Source organism: Tachypleus tridentatus, chromosome 9, assembly GCF_004210375.1.
Source record: "Tachypleus tridentatus isolate NWPU-2018 chromosome 9, ASM421037v1, whole genome shotgun sequence".
In the NCBI taxonomy this organism is placed as follows: Eukaryota; Metazoa; Arthropoda; class Merostomata; order Xiphosura; family Limulidae; genus Tachypleus; species Tachypleus tridentatus.
The window spans coordinates 38,935,897-38,953,333 of record NC_134833.1 but is presented as its reverse complement, the minus strand read 5'-3'; the positions used below and the strand labels follow the sequence as shown (position 1 = coordinate 38,953,333).

The following is a 17,437-nucleotide window of genomic DNA, read 5'->3' as shown; positions in this document are numbered from 1 at the left end:
ATTAGTGTTAGACCTATTACATGTTTAAACACTACATTCTTAAGCCACAAACACTTTAGAAGTTTTCAAGAGTCAGTATTCCAACCACACTATATTTCTCATCTTCAGAGTATTTTCCGATGTAAAAAGTATATATATATATATATATATATTTTCTTTTACTTAGGTTGAACAAAGATAAAATAGTTACGAATTTCATGCTGCCACGAACAATTTTCTTTATCTTTTATAATTTTAGAAAAGCACATTATTTATTCTCTCGGCTCCGTAAACATTTATTGGGTAACTACTGTAGAATTTATAGATTTGTAGAAATTTCTCGGTCATGTTGAAAGTGCATCGTGAAATTTTCGGACCGTGATATGACAGGAAGCACGAAGTTGTGGTTAGATGTAGGTAAGATCCCCGAACGTCATATCTTCTTTGTCATCGGTCCCGGAGGCGTTAGGCCTAATAGAGGATTCACTTAAATTACAATACATTTAAGTGACTGTCTTCCTCGTAAAACTTGTCGTAGGAGTTAAACTGAAAGTTTGTTTCTTACCAGGCACATGAAACTGTTAATAATTTGTTACTTGTGTGATGCCGAAAGAGCCATGTTTCATGGACAACGTTATTATTTAATACTTGAATAACAATGATAGAGTGTGGGTGGACGAATAAAAAGTACCCCAATGAATCTTTAGTCACCAAAATCGTATACTCGCTTAAAGGACGCGGTGTGTAATAGTAATTACCGAAAAAAAACAATTATATTGTAATGTAATAGTAACTACAGTAATAAAAAAAAAATATATTGTAGTGTTATAGGAACTACAGAAATAAAAAATTGTATTGTAGTGTAATAGGAACTACAGAAATAAAAAAAAAATATTGCACTCGCTAAGAAAGTTTTTGAATTATAAGTTATTGATATTAAAGTAAAACAAAAATAATAGTAAAGATAATAAATACAGTAATTGTGTTTTCAAGGCTCTATAAAAGCTGACGTCATAAAATGCATTTGTTAATGTTATAAAACATATCTACTGCCGTAAAACATAATATCTGTAGTTCTGTAGTCTGTAAAAAATATGACAAAGTATATCCGCAATTTTAAAGGTTATAAAAAACAGATATCATAAAATACAAAGTGTACAATAACTTATGTCATAAAACATAGTATATGTAGTTGTAAAGGCTCTAAAAAAGGCTGACGTCTTAGAGTAAAAAATGTTTGCAGTTTCAAAGAGTGTAAAACGTTGATGTCATAAATTATATTAGTAGTTTTAAATGTTGTAAAAACGACAGGTGTCCTAGTTTTCTCTACACTTAAAAGACTTTGTTTTAGAAATGATAGCTTTAAACACCCAGTTCAGTACTTCTGTTAGAAATATTGAAATAACGTTTATATATATATATGTATGCACATACACACAATATATATATATATGCTAGAGTCTCATGAAATACACATACAAAACTTATTAAATATAAATGTTATTGCCATGGAATTGGATGTCTTTGTTCTTATCGTGTTTATTCTTTATATTTTAGTCGAAAAAATGTTTCTACAATGAACGTTTAACTGATGCACATTTTGGTTTCCGATCTGAATATGATTGGATACGTATTTAACCAGGTTCCAGTGAGTTGTGAAATTGCAAGGAATTTAAACCAGTTGAGATTTATTTTTATTCAGTATTGTCCCATAGGTTTTGTTTTTTGTGAAAAAAACAGGAAAAAGTTTCCTTATCGAAAATATTACATATTCAAAAGATTTATCTTGAGAATTTATCGCGACTACAGAGTCACACCCGCCCTCTAGCGTCGCCAGCAGCCGCTTGGCAGCAGTTAAGTTCACGAACCGAAAAGTCTAGCAACGAGTACGCTTCTCATTCTGTAGTGGTGCACTAACAGCTTTCACGACCTGATTAGGGATTGCAGATTACTCGCGTAAATTATCCGCTCGATTTTCTCTGTGACATGCATGGAAATTGTCACAAATTAGCTGTCAGTGTGTATCTGTCACTCTTCGAACCTGTCCTCCTATAAGCACTATTCAGACCCCCCGTAGGGGTGTCACCAATAGCTATTGGACCTAGGGTGTGTGACGAAATGAACATACTTTGATCGTGAGAACGTTCATCGGAACGCAAGGTTTACTTTGAGAAATCTTCCAATGTCCACAAATACGCTTGACGCATATCTTCCGCAGGATGTTTATTGTCCCCAAGAAAACCGGATTGGTCGAAACTACGCATCTGTTACACGTGATTCCCAGTAGGCAGAGAGGGCAAGGACTGGCGGTAGAAATCTTTCAATTTAATTTACAGATGTGAAGGAATTTGTGTCAGATAAAATAGAGTCAATTTACTGATAAGTTAAGATTTTGTTATAGAGGGCACTGATGCGTGTTCAAAAGAATAATTTCAACCATTCTTTGATTTATTTATTTATTTTTAATATGATAAAAACAAGTTAGGAAACAAACACCGAAATGAAGGTAGCAAAGAGAGCTCAATCCTAAAAAATCTAAAGTGTTTATATTTGTCTTAAAGCCCAAATCCTTCATGATATTGTGAAAGTAGTAATAACGTACGAACACTATTATTTATATCTTATCATAATCACCCATTGATAAACTAATGAACCGATTTATTAATGAAAACTTTAAGTTGTTTTGAATGGTTCGATTAATCCGTTCGTGTTTTATTTTATTAATAATAAGGGTCTATTAGTCATAACTTAAAGTTTGTTAACAAAGTTTGCTGTTTAGCAAAAGAACAACAAATACAAAATGGGATTATTGTTCTGAAAATATATAACAAAATGTTTCGTACTATGTTTATAATCCCGAAACTAAAGAAGCTTAGATAAGATAGCTGTTGTGACGAAGCATTACAGCGACAACAGTTGTAACGTCGAAACTAGCGACGTTTGGATAAGATAGTAGTTTCGATAAAAGATAAACCTGATAACAATTCTGCAGCAACACAATAAGAACTAATGCAACGGCAAAACTAGCGAATCTTGGATAAGAAGATATCAGATGTTACGAAACGTCTCAGGGCCCGGTGTGGCCAGGTGGTTAGAGTGCTCGACTCGTAACCCGAAAGTCGCGGGTTTCAAGTTCCCTTCATACCAAACATGCTCACCCTTTCAGCCATGGGGGAGTTATAATTTAACTGTCAATCCCACTATTCGATGGTAAAAGGGTAGTCCAAGAGTTGGCGGTGGGTGTTAATAACAAGCTGCCTTCCAGCTTATATAAAACGTTTATATTTTGTTCAAGTTGTAAAGACGTATGTACATATATAGCGATTCTAATTTTTCACGTTGTGTGGTTAGATAGATGCATGCATATATATTCAATGTAATGGGTCATAATATAATATTATATACATATAAATAAACATTTTAAATATTTTTATAGCAGAAATATTTTTCACTTTCCCTTATATGCTGACCATAGTAAACACCGGTCACAGTTGTGCCACAACTGACCAGATTTCCGCTTAGAGTGGTATTGTTTACACCCTACAAGGTATAAAACATGTTAATTAACAATTACAATTGATTTTATTAATATATATATATTTCCCTCTATTCATTTCTGGGGGGGTTAGGTCGTGACACTTCTATGATCCCCTTCTATTGTGATGACCCTAAACATTTTGGGTTGTCTCTGATGCATACTTTGTGTTAGACTAAACATGTTCTAATTACTATATAACCTCAACATTTCTGTCTCACTTTCATTTAGAATCGCCATCTTCTGCTTGCACAGTTCTCATCACTCTTTACAGTCAGTTTCAAGTATGGCTACTCAATCTGCAGTATATGTGAAATTCGCAATCACGCATTGTTGGCTATAATTCGACACTCACATCAGTTATCACCGCGGTTGTAGATCTGATGCTCAAAACTGAGCTTAATGCTATCTTTTAAACTATAACTTAAAGATTTCTCTTGTGGAACACAGCCTAGACGTTTGTGTAACATTCCTTGATCACACAGTAGTAAAAAGTAACAGCAAAAGAAAAACTGTGGTCTTGTCAGCAACTTTGAGAACAAAAGGAAAGAAACTCAAGACATCAATAAATGATGTGTAAAATCAACCCAATTCCAACAGTAAGTTATTAATCGCTGTGGTACATGTGTCATGTCTGCAATATAAACATTAAGTTACATCTACGACCCGCACGCGGCTATATACGTACACATGTAGTAGGTTATGAGGCTCCTTATGAACCACAGACAGCGTTAAAACGATTAGATAGATATCAAGGTTATACAGTCGTTGTTATAAATAACCTAAAGGTAGTCGAACAAACATAAGAATGGCTCTACACAATGTACAATGATGCGTTTAATAATATTACCTACCGTGATTTTTGCAGTAAGAACGACGAATGGGTGATCTATTATAAACCGCTACTGTAATTTGCGATAAGAGAAATGATATATAAGCTTATAATTATAACACGAGTTCTGATATTCTACAGAGAATGAACCTGATTAGGCTAAACATAGATAGCGTCTTTTTTGTTATTATTATTGATATTTTCTCTATTTTTAACTTCTTATTGTATAGTATAATTTTAGTAGCATTTAGAATTATTCCTGATGAAGATGTGTTGACTTGGCAGCTTCTTAATAAATTATTTATGTCTTTCCAGTAAATAATACGATAATTAGCACTTAAACTTCTGAGGTAATAAAACGGTAAAGATTAGGAAAAAATGTTGTTTTTTTGCGTGTGTTTATCAATTTATATGATAATAATAATAATTATGAGAGATCAGTCACTAACATTTTGTAAATAATATAACGGGAAATTCAGGAATTTTGAAAAAACTTTTCATATGAGACTAATCCTGTGTCGTAATATTTGAACTACACTTATGAATTCAAGCAGTTTATCTTGAAAATATGATTAGAACATAGAATTACTTTTGACTTGACGACGTGACACTCGCACTTGAAAAGGTTTTTTTAAACTTTTTTCACCTTCTGAAATGAATTATAATATTTCCTTGGACAATAAAAATACAACATTTTATTAAACTATACGGTAGTCTAAATAAACTACAGTGTTTGTTAGGATGTTATCCGAAAATAAATCAGTGTTGAATGACGAATCATTCAGTATTTTCACTAAAGGAGTAATAATTTTATATGCTAGGATAATATGTTTGTATAATGAAAAACAATTACATACTCTTAAACAATAGGTTGTATTGTAATTGACGAACAAAGTGTTTGTAAAATTCATGTACACTGCACAGGAAAGTTAAAGGATAAATAAGATGTTTCAGTTATAACGAAGCAATGTTGTGCAATAACATTACTCCATCTCTTTCGCAACTTATTTTGCATATACAAATTAAACACCTGCTACTTCAAGATGGGAACAATTGGTCCTTAAGCCTATATGCTATTAAATGAACATTTGAAATATATGTTGTTATTTGTTTTCAAGGTTCGGTATGGCGCTCGAATCGTAATCTGCTGATCGCGAGTTCATATCCTAGTCGCACTAAACATGCTCGCTCCTTCAGGCGTGGGAGTGTTATGATGTTAATATAATCCCACTATTCGTTGGTAAAAGAGTAGTCCAAATGTTTGCGGTGGATGGTGATGACTAGCTGCCTTCCCTCTAATAATACACTGCTAAATTAGGGACGGCTAACACAGATAGTCCTCGTGTAGCCTTGAACGAAATTAAAAACAAACAAACAACATAGTTATTTTTATATATTTACAGTTCATGATGTTCATTCAATAGGGATTGTGGTCGCGGTGAATTACAAGGTCAGCTCGACACAAATTGTAAGCTTTGAATAAAGTGTTGATGTAGTTCTGTTGGGGTTGAGATACCTTCAGTTTCTCTTCCCAAAGAGCTGATTTTTCAGAGTCTATTTAGTACCTGGAGTTATTTAAAAGAATATGATTTAACTTCCAGTGGTATCATATACACGATGGACGTGGGTGAAGTCCGATGAACGTCCATACCACTCCATTTGGCCAATCTCTTTTTCGTCAACGAATGTATTATCTTAAGTATTGTCAGTCAACGAATGTATTATCATAACATTAGTCTTAAGTAGTGTCAGTACCTCTTCTGTCATCATATGGCAAAGAATCGTAGACTATTGTCATCGTAATGTATGATATTAATGGTACTACTAAGTACACTAGCCAGTAAGTCCACCAGTTCTTACTCCTGCCTGTACTTAGCTTGTATTAACACCACATTTGTGTTGCTTTCTTATACGATCATTGAGTGGAATGGTTATAGTATACACTTGTAAGCTTGCTTTACGGTGAAGCGTGATACATCTGTTCAAATAATAACAATTGATTCAATATACTTAGTGAATCAATTGTTATTATTTGAACAGATGTATACAACTGTGAGCAGTATACAACTCATCAGGAAATCTGTTCTGAACTGTCTGCATACTCATAAAGCGTTCAATTGTGGCTGCGGGCGTCTGATTCAGTCTTCGAGCAAATACGCTACAAACGCCCAGAAAGCTAAAAACAACAACTAACATCATGAATAATGTTCTACATTGTCCAATTGTCTGAACAATGTCAAATTTACTTGAGTTGTTTATCATTATGCTAAGGATATTTATAGATACTTCTAGCCAACTCTGTTGTAATGACTTTACTTGTACAATTTATAAAAGTAACATTCAAATGGCTTCTTAGAAATCCACCCACATTTCACGAGCAACTTGGAGCACTTTAAACAGCGTGATTTATCTCAGTTTGGCAATCAAAACAAGATTTTGTGAAATCACTGCATATAACTTAGGCTGGATTACTATCGTTCATATTTCGGATCACTTGAGCCCGGCATGGCCAGGTGGTTAGGGCGCTCGATTCGTAATCTGAGGATCGCGGATTCGAATCCCCATCACACCCTAACATGCTCTCCCTTTCAGCCGTGGGAGCGTTATAATGTGACGATCAACCCCACTATTCGTTGGTAAAAGAGTAGCCCAAGAGTTGGCGTTGAGTGGTGATGCCTCGCTGCCTTCCCTGGAGTTGTACACTACTAAATTAGGGACGGCCAGCGCAAATAACCCTCGTGTAGCTTTGCGCGAAATTCAAGAACGCAACAAACAAAATCAGATCACTTGACTGATCATATGATTCCTAGTTTGTATAGCAATTAGGGTAGTTATTAACAATATTTTTATAACACTAGTTTTGCTTTTTAGTTGTTAGGAAGATACATAAAGGTATGATTAGCTACTGATTTTCCTGTGTGGTGTATATGCATATATTATATTCATACTTGTATTTGTCAACGTCTCTCTCAGTATTAAACATTAACTATATAATCCCCTTGGTGCTGCACATGAACTAATATCATGTTAACAAGAACTCCACTTATACCCAGTGTTACAACTGTGTGTGTGGCCTTAAACAGATATCAACATTTCAGACCATGAATTATCTTTATCTCACTTATATATATCTTAAGTTGTGGGTATCAAAATATTAGCTGCACCTTTGAAACGTGCATTCATAACAGCGCGTACTTATTAGCCTGATCTCCAGTGCTTTTGTTTTGTCTTCTTACGTTCCACGAGTTTCATCACAACCAACAAGTCTTTTTTTTTCCCTACGCTATTATGCCAAAATTCCAGAAAAGCCACGTGCCTTTCCCAGCGATCTTAAGACGGATGAAGATAAATTCACAAACGTGGAATGAGAACAAAAAAACACAACAAAACAAAAAATTTTTATTTTTATAAAAGACCCTTAGACTCCTAAACCGGTTCTTAATTTTTGGTGCTTCATTAGATCGCTGCTAAATTCTTCACATACGCAAAGAATCCCATTTCCAAATATTCCCTTTCTAGACGCAATCAATAACTTTTATATCCACTTAAAACGTTAAAATTTATGATGAAAATATATAAAAGGAATACTTGGATGTGCGCTTTTGACGTTTACAATAGAACAGAGCCTTTAAGCTTATCTGATAGCACGAATGACATACAAGCGAGTGATTTATCTGAGAAGTTTCTAAAAACCTTAGTACTGGTATAGATAGCTTCCTAGCATATTTACCCTAAAGGCTTAGCTCTGCATACCTCAGAAAACGAATCAGCATGGTATTAGATTATAACAGGCTTCACTTCAAACATCTAAAACCTAATATTAGTTATTTTCAGTTGTTATTTTGGTATAATTAATTCGCGAAACATAAAACACACGTACATATATATATATTTAATAACGAATGTTACGTCAGCAAAGTGCATAACTTAATTAAAACAAAAATGTTCTCGTATGAATTCAAATTTATTCGAAGAGTTTTATCAACTATCAAATTACTAGCAACCGGTTTCGTAACCTAAGTGTTACTCATCAGGTATATGTATAACATTAAAGTCTGTGCGAAAATTTACAGGTCTTTTAAATCTAAGTCATCTTTCAAATTTCTCTACGATTGGTCGCTGAACTGAAAATATTTGTATACATTTGTAAAGTACAATTTTCAGTTCTATACTTTCTTTTGTTTGTATCATTATCAGTGTTTCCTTAAGCAACATTAAAAATATATATTTTAGTTTTACTTTATGCGAGAACTCTTTGTTTCATTTATATATATCTGGTGTTTATATTTATGTACTTTATTTTGTTGGGTAAATACCCTACAAAAAGCTCCATACAACTAAACAAAAATTATTGTTATATATCTTATAAAGTGTGTTGTAGGTACTCTCTTCTAAAAAAACCGTGTACACAGTATTAACTTTCATTGCATTATTTTCATTATATGCATATGCTTGCACGTGTTTGAAATGCACGATTAACACAATTATCACAAAAATAATATTTTATCTCGTAAACTCACAACCTATCATACATCGATATAGGCGTCATTCGCAATACAACCATATAACTTTTCAAACATTGATTTAGCCATTTGTTGGTTGGGTTTATTTTAAGCCATAAAAGGTTTGTTTGTTTTGAATTTCGCGCAAAGCTACTCGAGGGCTATCTGTGCTAGCCGTCCCTAATTTAGCAGTGTAAGACTAGAGGGAAGGCAGCTAGTCATCACCACCCAACGCTAACTCTTTGGCTACTCTTTTACCATCGAATAGTGGGATTGACCGTCACATTATAACGCCCCCACGGCTGGGAGGGCAAGCATGTTTGGTGCGACAGGGATTCGAACCCGCGACCCTAGGATTACGAGTCGGTCGCCTTAACACGCTTGGCCATGCCGGGGCACCATAAAAGGAATTTATTGAATTCACAATTTTGGGACAGACATCTTCAGAATTCTTCTTACTTTGTTGCTGTTTTAAGACAAATAGAAGGAATAGTCAGAAGTCGTTTTAGCTACTGTATAGACTGCTTAAAAATCATTAATTATCCATTTTTCCTACAGTGACCTTTTATATGGCATTAAAATTTGAACTGAGAAACTAGTGAAAAGCACCTACAGCTATCTTTTGGACTACTCTAACTGACATGTGGATTTTGAGTGCTAATTTTATAGTACATCCACGTTCGCAAAGGGCAATTCTGCAGTAACGAGACCCAAACCATGAACCTTTATGTTCACAGTTCGATAAACTAACCACTAGACCACCTCTGGTACCTTTATTAACTAATACTTTTTTATACGGTCATGAAGATTGTAGCATATTTCATGGGAACCACTGAATACATTCGTAAATAGTTATAAATAATAAACACACAACTCAATAGATCAATTTACGAAAGTGAAACACATTTAAGGAAACGTAAATGCAAACACAGTTTAGTTTTTAAGAGGTTGCAACTTCAAAACTTTTTTTCACCTTAACACACCCACAAAAACCAAATATTTGTAGACAAAAAAATTTACTAATACCCGTTTCCATTTACCTTTAGATTTTCGAATGCTAAGAAAATACAGGTAACGTGAAACTATTGATAAGTGAATGAAACTTTTGACATTTCCATCGTGAAATACCTTATGGATGAGTACATTTCTTCATAAAAGATTCAGCTGGTCGTAGCTAGTTTTGCATCTACCAAAATTCGATATCGTAAATCACGTTATTGACTCAATGTTCTTTAACAGTAACTCTGATAAATAAATTAACTTACGTGTACTAAAATCGGAATGTGTGAAGGTAGTTAAAAACAAAACGTGCGGTCAGTTGTGTCCAAACATCTTTCGTAAAAATTGGGTGTGTATTTTCTCATAGCAAAAGCCACATTGGGCGCTCTCCGAAGAATTCACCGAAGAGAATCGAACCCCTGATTTTAGCGTTGTAAATCCATAGACTTATCGCTGTACCAGAGGGGGGAGAACTCGTCGAAATTGGGACCCATGTAAAAGATTTTTAGCCGAAATGGGACTGTTTTTAATGTTTTAGTATCAAATGCATATTACAATAGCTTTTAATATATATATATTTCTTAAATATTGTTAATTGACTACCTAGTGACACAGCGGTATGTCTATGTTCTTATAACGCTTAGATGCCAAGTTTCGATGTGTTACCCTGTGTTACTTTGGGCTTAATTAAAATCAAATATTGTTAGCAAAATTGTACACTTAGAAAATATTGCGACAGTTTTGTTCTGTATGTTATTCTGTATGTTCACAGTTCTCCAGTTTCCACTGTTCTCTCTTTAATGCGTAAAAATGTATAATTTATATATGGTACATTTATTTGGTTGGAAAGGGCTCCCCATCCTTTATACTGTGCTAATCAAAATTAAATTAAAACTGTAATTACAATACAGCATTCCTCTTATAACTTATTGAAGTGTCCTGTCTCGATCAGAATCATATCTTATTGAACTGAGCCGACGCAATAACTAATAAGTATATAACAGTTTGTTCCTCGTATTGAAAGGCGCTAGAAGATTAAATTTTAGAAATGTTATTGGCCTTTATATCATGTGTTTCCTACAGTACAAGGTTATTTTATCTATACCCCATCTAAGTTTATATAATAAGTTAAATTACAAAAACTTCTTTATGCGCCAAGACACGATTAAATGTTTGTAACACTCAGTGGTACAGCAGTAAGTTTGAAGACATATAGCACTAAAATCCGGGTTTTGATACCCGTGATGGCTACAGCACAAACAGACAATAGTGTGGCTTTGTGCTTAACAACAAACTGTTAATGTATACAACAGCCATTCCTCATGTCTTTTCGTTTACGTCCTGATTTTTAGCCTTATAACAGAAAATTCCTTATATAATATATATTAATTTCAGAATTATTTTTCCTCCTTTAAATTCTCTGTAACATTTACACTTCTCACTTTCTGTTGTTTTACTCTTTAACTTATTTATAAAAATTACAAATTCAGGATTATTTTTCCCTTTTTTTTCAATTTTTTACAACAGTTACAGACTCTATTTTTAGGTTTTTTTTTCCTATTTCTAACACACTATTCCCTACTTAGTGTAGTCTATGGTATTCTTGTGGGCTTCTAACACTAAAATTTAAAACTTAAAGGTAAGTCCAGCCCATAAATAGCTCATTTTTATGCTACTTTGAGCTTAAACTAACAAACTATTTTTCTAAACATATAATCCACCATTCATAAAACAATTAACGTATTAACTCAAATATCCTAACTATACAGCAAAAGACGTGATAAAAATGTGAATGTTTTCTCCAGAACCTTAGCCAAGAACTGCTAATTTTACTTTACACATGTTAGGCGGTTCGTGTTTTGCGCAGTTCTTTAAACTCTGGAGTATGGTATAAATCTGCCTTTCAAATTACATTGCCGCATTTATTAATGCACAAGGGAGGGTTATTACATTAACCCTATTTTCTTCTAGTATTGTTAAACTTCTTTCATCTTAGTTTAATATGTAATTTGTCAGAGAGAACTAATAATAATAATACGAAGTACTTATCATTAATGACCGTTACTATAGTATGTTAATGAACGGCATTCATATTTCACTTCGTCTCGATAAAAGCACTTTCAACTCACTTGAATTACACGTTGTATAAAGGCTCGGCATGGCCGTATGAGTAAAAGCGTTCGACTCGTAATCTGGAGGTCGCGGGTTCGAATCTACCTCGCACTAAACATGCTCGCCCTTTCAGCCATGGGGGCGTTATAATGTAATAGTGAATCCCACTATTCGTTGGTAAAAGAGTAGCCTAAGAGTTGGCGGGGTGTGGTGATGATTAGCTGCCTTCCCTCAAATCTTACACTGCTAAATTAGGGACGGCTAGCGCAGGTAGCCCTTGAGTAGCTTTGCGCGAAATTAAAAAAAACAAACAAACAAATTTTAGCTAAAAATTTGTTTTTGTGTATTTCACTTATAGCAAAGCCACATTGGGTTATCTGTTGTGTTCACCGAAAGGAATAAAACACCTGATTTTAGCATTGTAAATCCAAAGACTTACTGCTGTTCCACAAGAGAATTTGTTTTGCATATGCTGAGGATGTCATTTCAGAAAATGGAAAAGGATTACAAAGTGGTAATAAACTTATTGAATGAAAGACGTTAGCATACTTCTATCATAAGACATACGAAGCACCTTTGCTATTTATAGGAAAGAACTGCTGTCATATAGCATTTAGGCACATTTAAAGTTCTTAATGTATTAATAAGATGTCTTCTTACACGTTTTCCATCTCAACTATTAAATTGAAATGTCATTATAATTCATTTTTAAGTGCTGTGAAAGTTACGGGTATCATTTCAAGGAAAACTCTGAGGACAAGAATATTTATAGTGCTGACAATTTTTTCAGAGAAAAAGTAACACTTATTTTCTGAAAAAGTTGATGATAACTTATTGTACCATCAAACGTCGCAAGAAATATTTGTAAATAGGGAATTCCATCCCATCAAACAGTGACTCTGTCGGCATAAAGAGAAACAAATTTCAAGAAGAGCCGAACTGTTTGATATCCTTTAATGACAAGTACATTTTTTTCAATGAAAAATAGCTTAAAAGTAGATTTGTCATTATGTGACCCGGTGAAATTCGGAGACTGCATTAGAGTAGAATACATTGAATTTAGGGCTACCAAAAAAAAGAATACAAAAACGATAGATAATAAGAAATAATCAACACTCCTGTAGTGGTTCCTTTTTTATTACACCTCCTGCCGACAGCTTTTTTGTGTCAAGCCTTGTTCTATCGTAAGTAGTAGCTCGAAGCTTTGTAAAAGGCGCCACCTTCTCTGAGCTGAACCCGATCAAACCATGTCATTAGAGGTGGGATCCTTATAGACTCTGTATGCCTGGAATTTACACCCGTCTGTGTGGAAACCCGCCATGAACAAGAAGGTCAGCCAAGACGGCCTCAGAAAATATCCAATCTTCCTCGAGGAATGGACAAAAGATAGATTAGGGCGGAGAGCCGGATGGTTTACAGGAGATTCTTCAAGACGTTCGAGTTAACCGAGTTGTGTGGAGGTTTTGAATCATTTGCGTAACAGTTACTACGGTAACTACACAGTTATAGTTTTTCCAATTAATTTTTCTTTTTCTCGGAGTAAATCGGATGAAAAATGAAAATTCTGCATTCAAGAAAAGGATATATTATTTCATGAGCAAAATTTTCTTTAATACTGATCTTTCAATATTAAATATTTTTCTCAACACGATTACTTCAATAAACCCTATGATATTTTGTAACATTAAAAACTCTATGAAAAAACTCATCTTTTCAATAAATTTTGTTCTCAGGATACACTAAAACCATACGTGGCTTAGTGATTATCTTGCTCGGACGAGGAGGTGAAAGTACTCGCCCTTTCAGCTGTGGATATGTTATAAAATTACGATTAATCCCATTATTCGTTGGTAAAAGACATCTCAAGTTTGGCGTTGGGTGGTGCTGATCAATCGTTTTTTCTGTGGTCGAAAGTTTAAAACTAGAGTCGGTGGCACCTAGGTTCTGTAGCTTTGCCATGAACAAAAGAAATAAACAATCATTCCCACATTATAGATGAAAGGATTCGCGAGTCATTGCTATAAATACGTGCACCATACTTTGGGGTTGTGGGTGCGCTATAATAGCGACGGTTAAGTCTACCTGTTATACTAAACAATATCTGCTCAATAGTTCAAGAACTGACAGTGAATATTTTGACTACCTGTCTTCCTTTTAGTTTATCAGTTTAAAATTTGGGATGATTAACCGTTAGTAGCTTTTGTTTAGCTCGGAACAAAATTCTAAAACAAAAGTAACCATAAAAAATTAAGATGCACTGGAGTTTTGCATACTTCCAAGCCGCTGTCCGCCACTGAGACAGCGGTAAGTCTTCGGATTTACAACGCTAAAATCAAGGGCTCAATTCCCCTCGGTGGACACAGTAGATAGCCCGATGTAACTTTGTTGTAAGAAAAACACAAACACACCGACATGGCCGTGGCACATAAAGCTAATAATGTTACCAATAATGAAAGAGAAATACTTTGGTATATAAATACGCATGTTATATTTTCATTTTCACTCGTAAACTTTGAAATCACTCTAATTTTGAGGATATATTTGTTTGTTGAATTTCCACTTAAAACTATTTGAAGGCCACATCGCTAACTGTCCCTAATTTTTAAGTGATAGATTAGAGGGAAAGCAGCTATTCATCACCACCAACCGCCAACTCTTGTCCTTCACTTTTATTATCGAATAATAGTACTGATCGCCGCATTATAAATCCCTCACAACTGAAAGAGTGAGATGTACTGTGCCGGGTTTCGATCCCACGACACGTAGTTGAGTGCTCTAAGCACCAGGCAATGTTAGACCTCTTGTAGAATTATAGAAGCAACCAAAGTACGTTATATGTTTGTATGTGTTTTATATTAACTTAGAAGTAACCAATGACTAAACAGAATAATTCCATTATTTATATATAGATGTGCAAAATAGTACTAAAGATCTTAATAGTTAAGTAAAACGATTACCATGTGCAATAATAATATAAAATAGGTAAATCAAATGTTAAACACGATTTAAAAGATGTTCGTAAGTAACAAAATGTTACGATGCACAATATTTGCTTTTAATAAATCAAATTTTCATGGTGTATGAATATTAAACATACATGACGCAATATTTAAATATTAGTTTCGCATAACACCAGATGTCGCTCTGTTTAATGCAGGTGGTCCTGCTGGTGTTTGTTTAAATGACAGCCGAGGTCAGAGAGAAGCCTCCCGCGGCTAAACAGCCTTTAATTTACTTATGTTATACCACCAATAGCACCAGACCGTTTGGGGTGGTCTTGTTGGAGCGGGACGGAGCACGTGGACCTAGAAAGCGTTTACAAAGTGTCTTAGAACAGGTACTTGCGTTATACCTCGTATAAAATGATGACAAGGCCAAGACGACCGAACACCTAATTCACATTCTCAACAAAGTACACTTTACTCTGTAAACTGCCATATAAGAGAAAGTTTTACACGGGTTAAAGTTAATAATAACTTGCCAAAGTACCGTGAATGTGCGCATTGTTCAAGACCGTATAATTACCAACGTCCAAGCTCTTTTTCCTTTTCTTTCTGGAAACATACCACTTAGCACCTGTGTTGTTATCGTACGAGTAAATTAACATTCCACTTGAAAGTAGCTTTAAACTTAATATACAGCAACATATAATATTGCTTTAACAAGTTACCATTCGACGTTGCCAAGGCAACCAACTTTAAATACGTCGTTTCCAAGTTAACCCTTTCTATGAGCATTGATTATGAATGATGCGTTACATTATCTTGCCCGAGGTTCAATAGTTAAAAAGTAGCCCCTCCCTTGTGTCTGCCTCATCAGTTCTACAGCTCTTGCTAGATACCTGGTTGCTCTTTTGAAACGTGAAGGCCTCACTTTCTTAACAATAGGGTGTGAGGGCATGTTGCAAGTAGAGAAGATGATTGACGCATAGGTTTCCACCCACTGTGGCCGGTCGCAGCCTGTATTCGTAACGATGTGGTTATTAGCATAAATTACATCACCGATTTTCCGCCATTTTAAACCTTGTGTTCAGGAAGTTGATCAAACATGAGTTATAAATCTTAAAACAAGTTTTACAAGGGAAGAAGAACGGCATATTCTGTCAGAAAACAAAACTGGTAAAGCTATTTTATTATTGAATAAGATCACGGGTAATAACCAACGTGAAGTAACAAAGAGGGAGAACTTCGCACATATTCAGAGATAAATAAACAACAGCCATCGATTGCAAGTCAAAATGGCGGTAACACAGTTGTTGCTTATTCGAACTGCTAATCAATGAAAAGTTGATTTTATACTGAAGATGAAATGTGTTAATAAACCTTTTTATTGTACCATACAGTTCTTTCCTTTTTGGTGGCTCAGCGGTAAGTTTGAGGGCCTATAACACTGAAATTCGTGATTGTATCCCTGCGTTCGGTACATTAGTAATAGCCTACTGTGCAGGTATATATTTAAAAGCGAACAAATCCTCACAGCAATAAATGTATTTCTTAGTACAATAACTCAAAAGATAAGTTTTGAATTTGCATCTTACCATCTCAGGGAAAACTGTGAATGAATTGAAAAAACACACAAAAAAAAACGAGTTCATTTCTCACTTCACTGTTAAAGAAAGTAAGTTCTACTGTCCAAAAGTGCCTTCTTCTCCGAGTTGGAATATCTTAAATTCACTTGCTTTAGAAACCCTAGGACTAAGTATTACGTTTGTTTTGTTTTTATCACGCTGGGATAATCTTATTACATAATATGATTTATTTGTAGTATTTCGTTCCTCTTTGATATAAGACGGAAAAACGTAAATATCCGTATCGATATCTTGCATGGTGCTCCTAAGAAAACAAAGTTAATGTAAGGCACCACCAGGGTTTCGGGACTCAGGATGATAATTATATATGTCAAACAAGGAGTTACGCACCACCAGATACTACAATGGTAGCTATATATGGAAGTAAAGAAAGTCAGTACCATCAGAAATTGGGATAATGATTATATGTGTTAAACAAGAAATTACGTATCGTCATGGTAGTCATATACGAGCCAAGAAGGTATTTATGCACCACTTAGATTACAGAAACATGAAGAATGATTACATATCTAAGATAAAAAATTACACATTACCAGAATGTAGAAGTTAGTCTAAAGACTGCATACCACTAGATGCTAATGTGATAGTCATCTAACGAAGAGAGAAGAGAAGATGCATACTCCTAGAAACGAGAATCATAATAATATATGTGAGATAATAAGTCAGTCAAAACTATAAAGTCAGAAAGAAACCATATAATGTAAAATAATAAGTCAACAAATATCAGAGAGCCAGAATGAAAACTATATCACGTAAAATAAAAAGTCAACGAACGCTATTGAGCCAAAATGAAAACGGTATTGTGTAAAATAATAATTCAATCAACACTACATGAATAAAAACCGTATTGTGTTAAATAGTAAGTCAACCAACACTGTAAAGTAAGAATA

The 17,437-nt window shown here is 34.4% G+C and overlaps 1 protein-coding gene across 2 annotated transcripts in view; it reads left to right on the top strand.

Annotated features, from left to right (window-relative positions):
• LOC143225097 (sonic hedgehog protein-like) overlaps positions 1–17,437 on the top strand; it is a 91,669-nt gene that overhangs the window by 53,004 nt on the left and 21,228 nt on the right. The window contains exon 1 of one of the 2 annotated variants that reach the window (XM_076453882.1): positions 1,870–2,288. The exons of the other annotated variant lie outside the window; for it this stretch is intronic. Coding sequence (XP_076309997.1) covers positions 2,199–2,288 — 90 coding nt within the window. The 5' untranslated portion in view covers positions 1,870–2,198. Of the gene's footprint in view, positions 1–1,869; positions 2,289–17,437 lie in introns of those variants that run through there. 2 annotated transcript variants of the gene reach the window in all.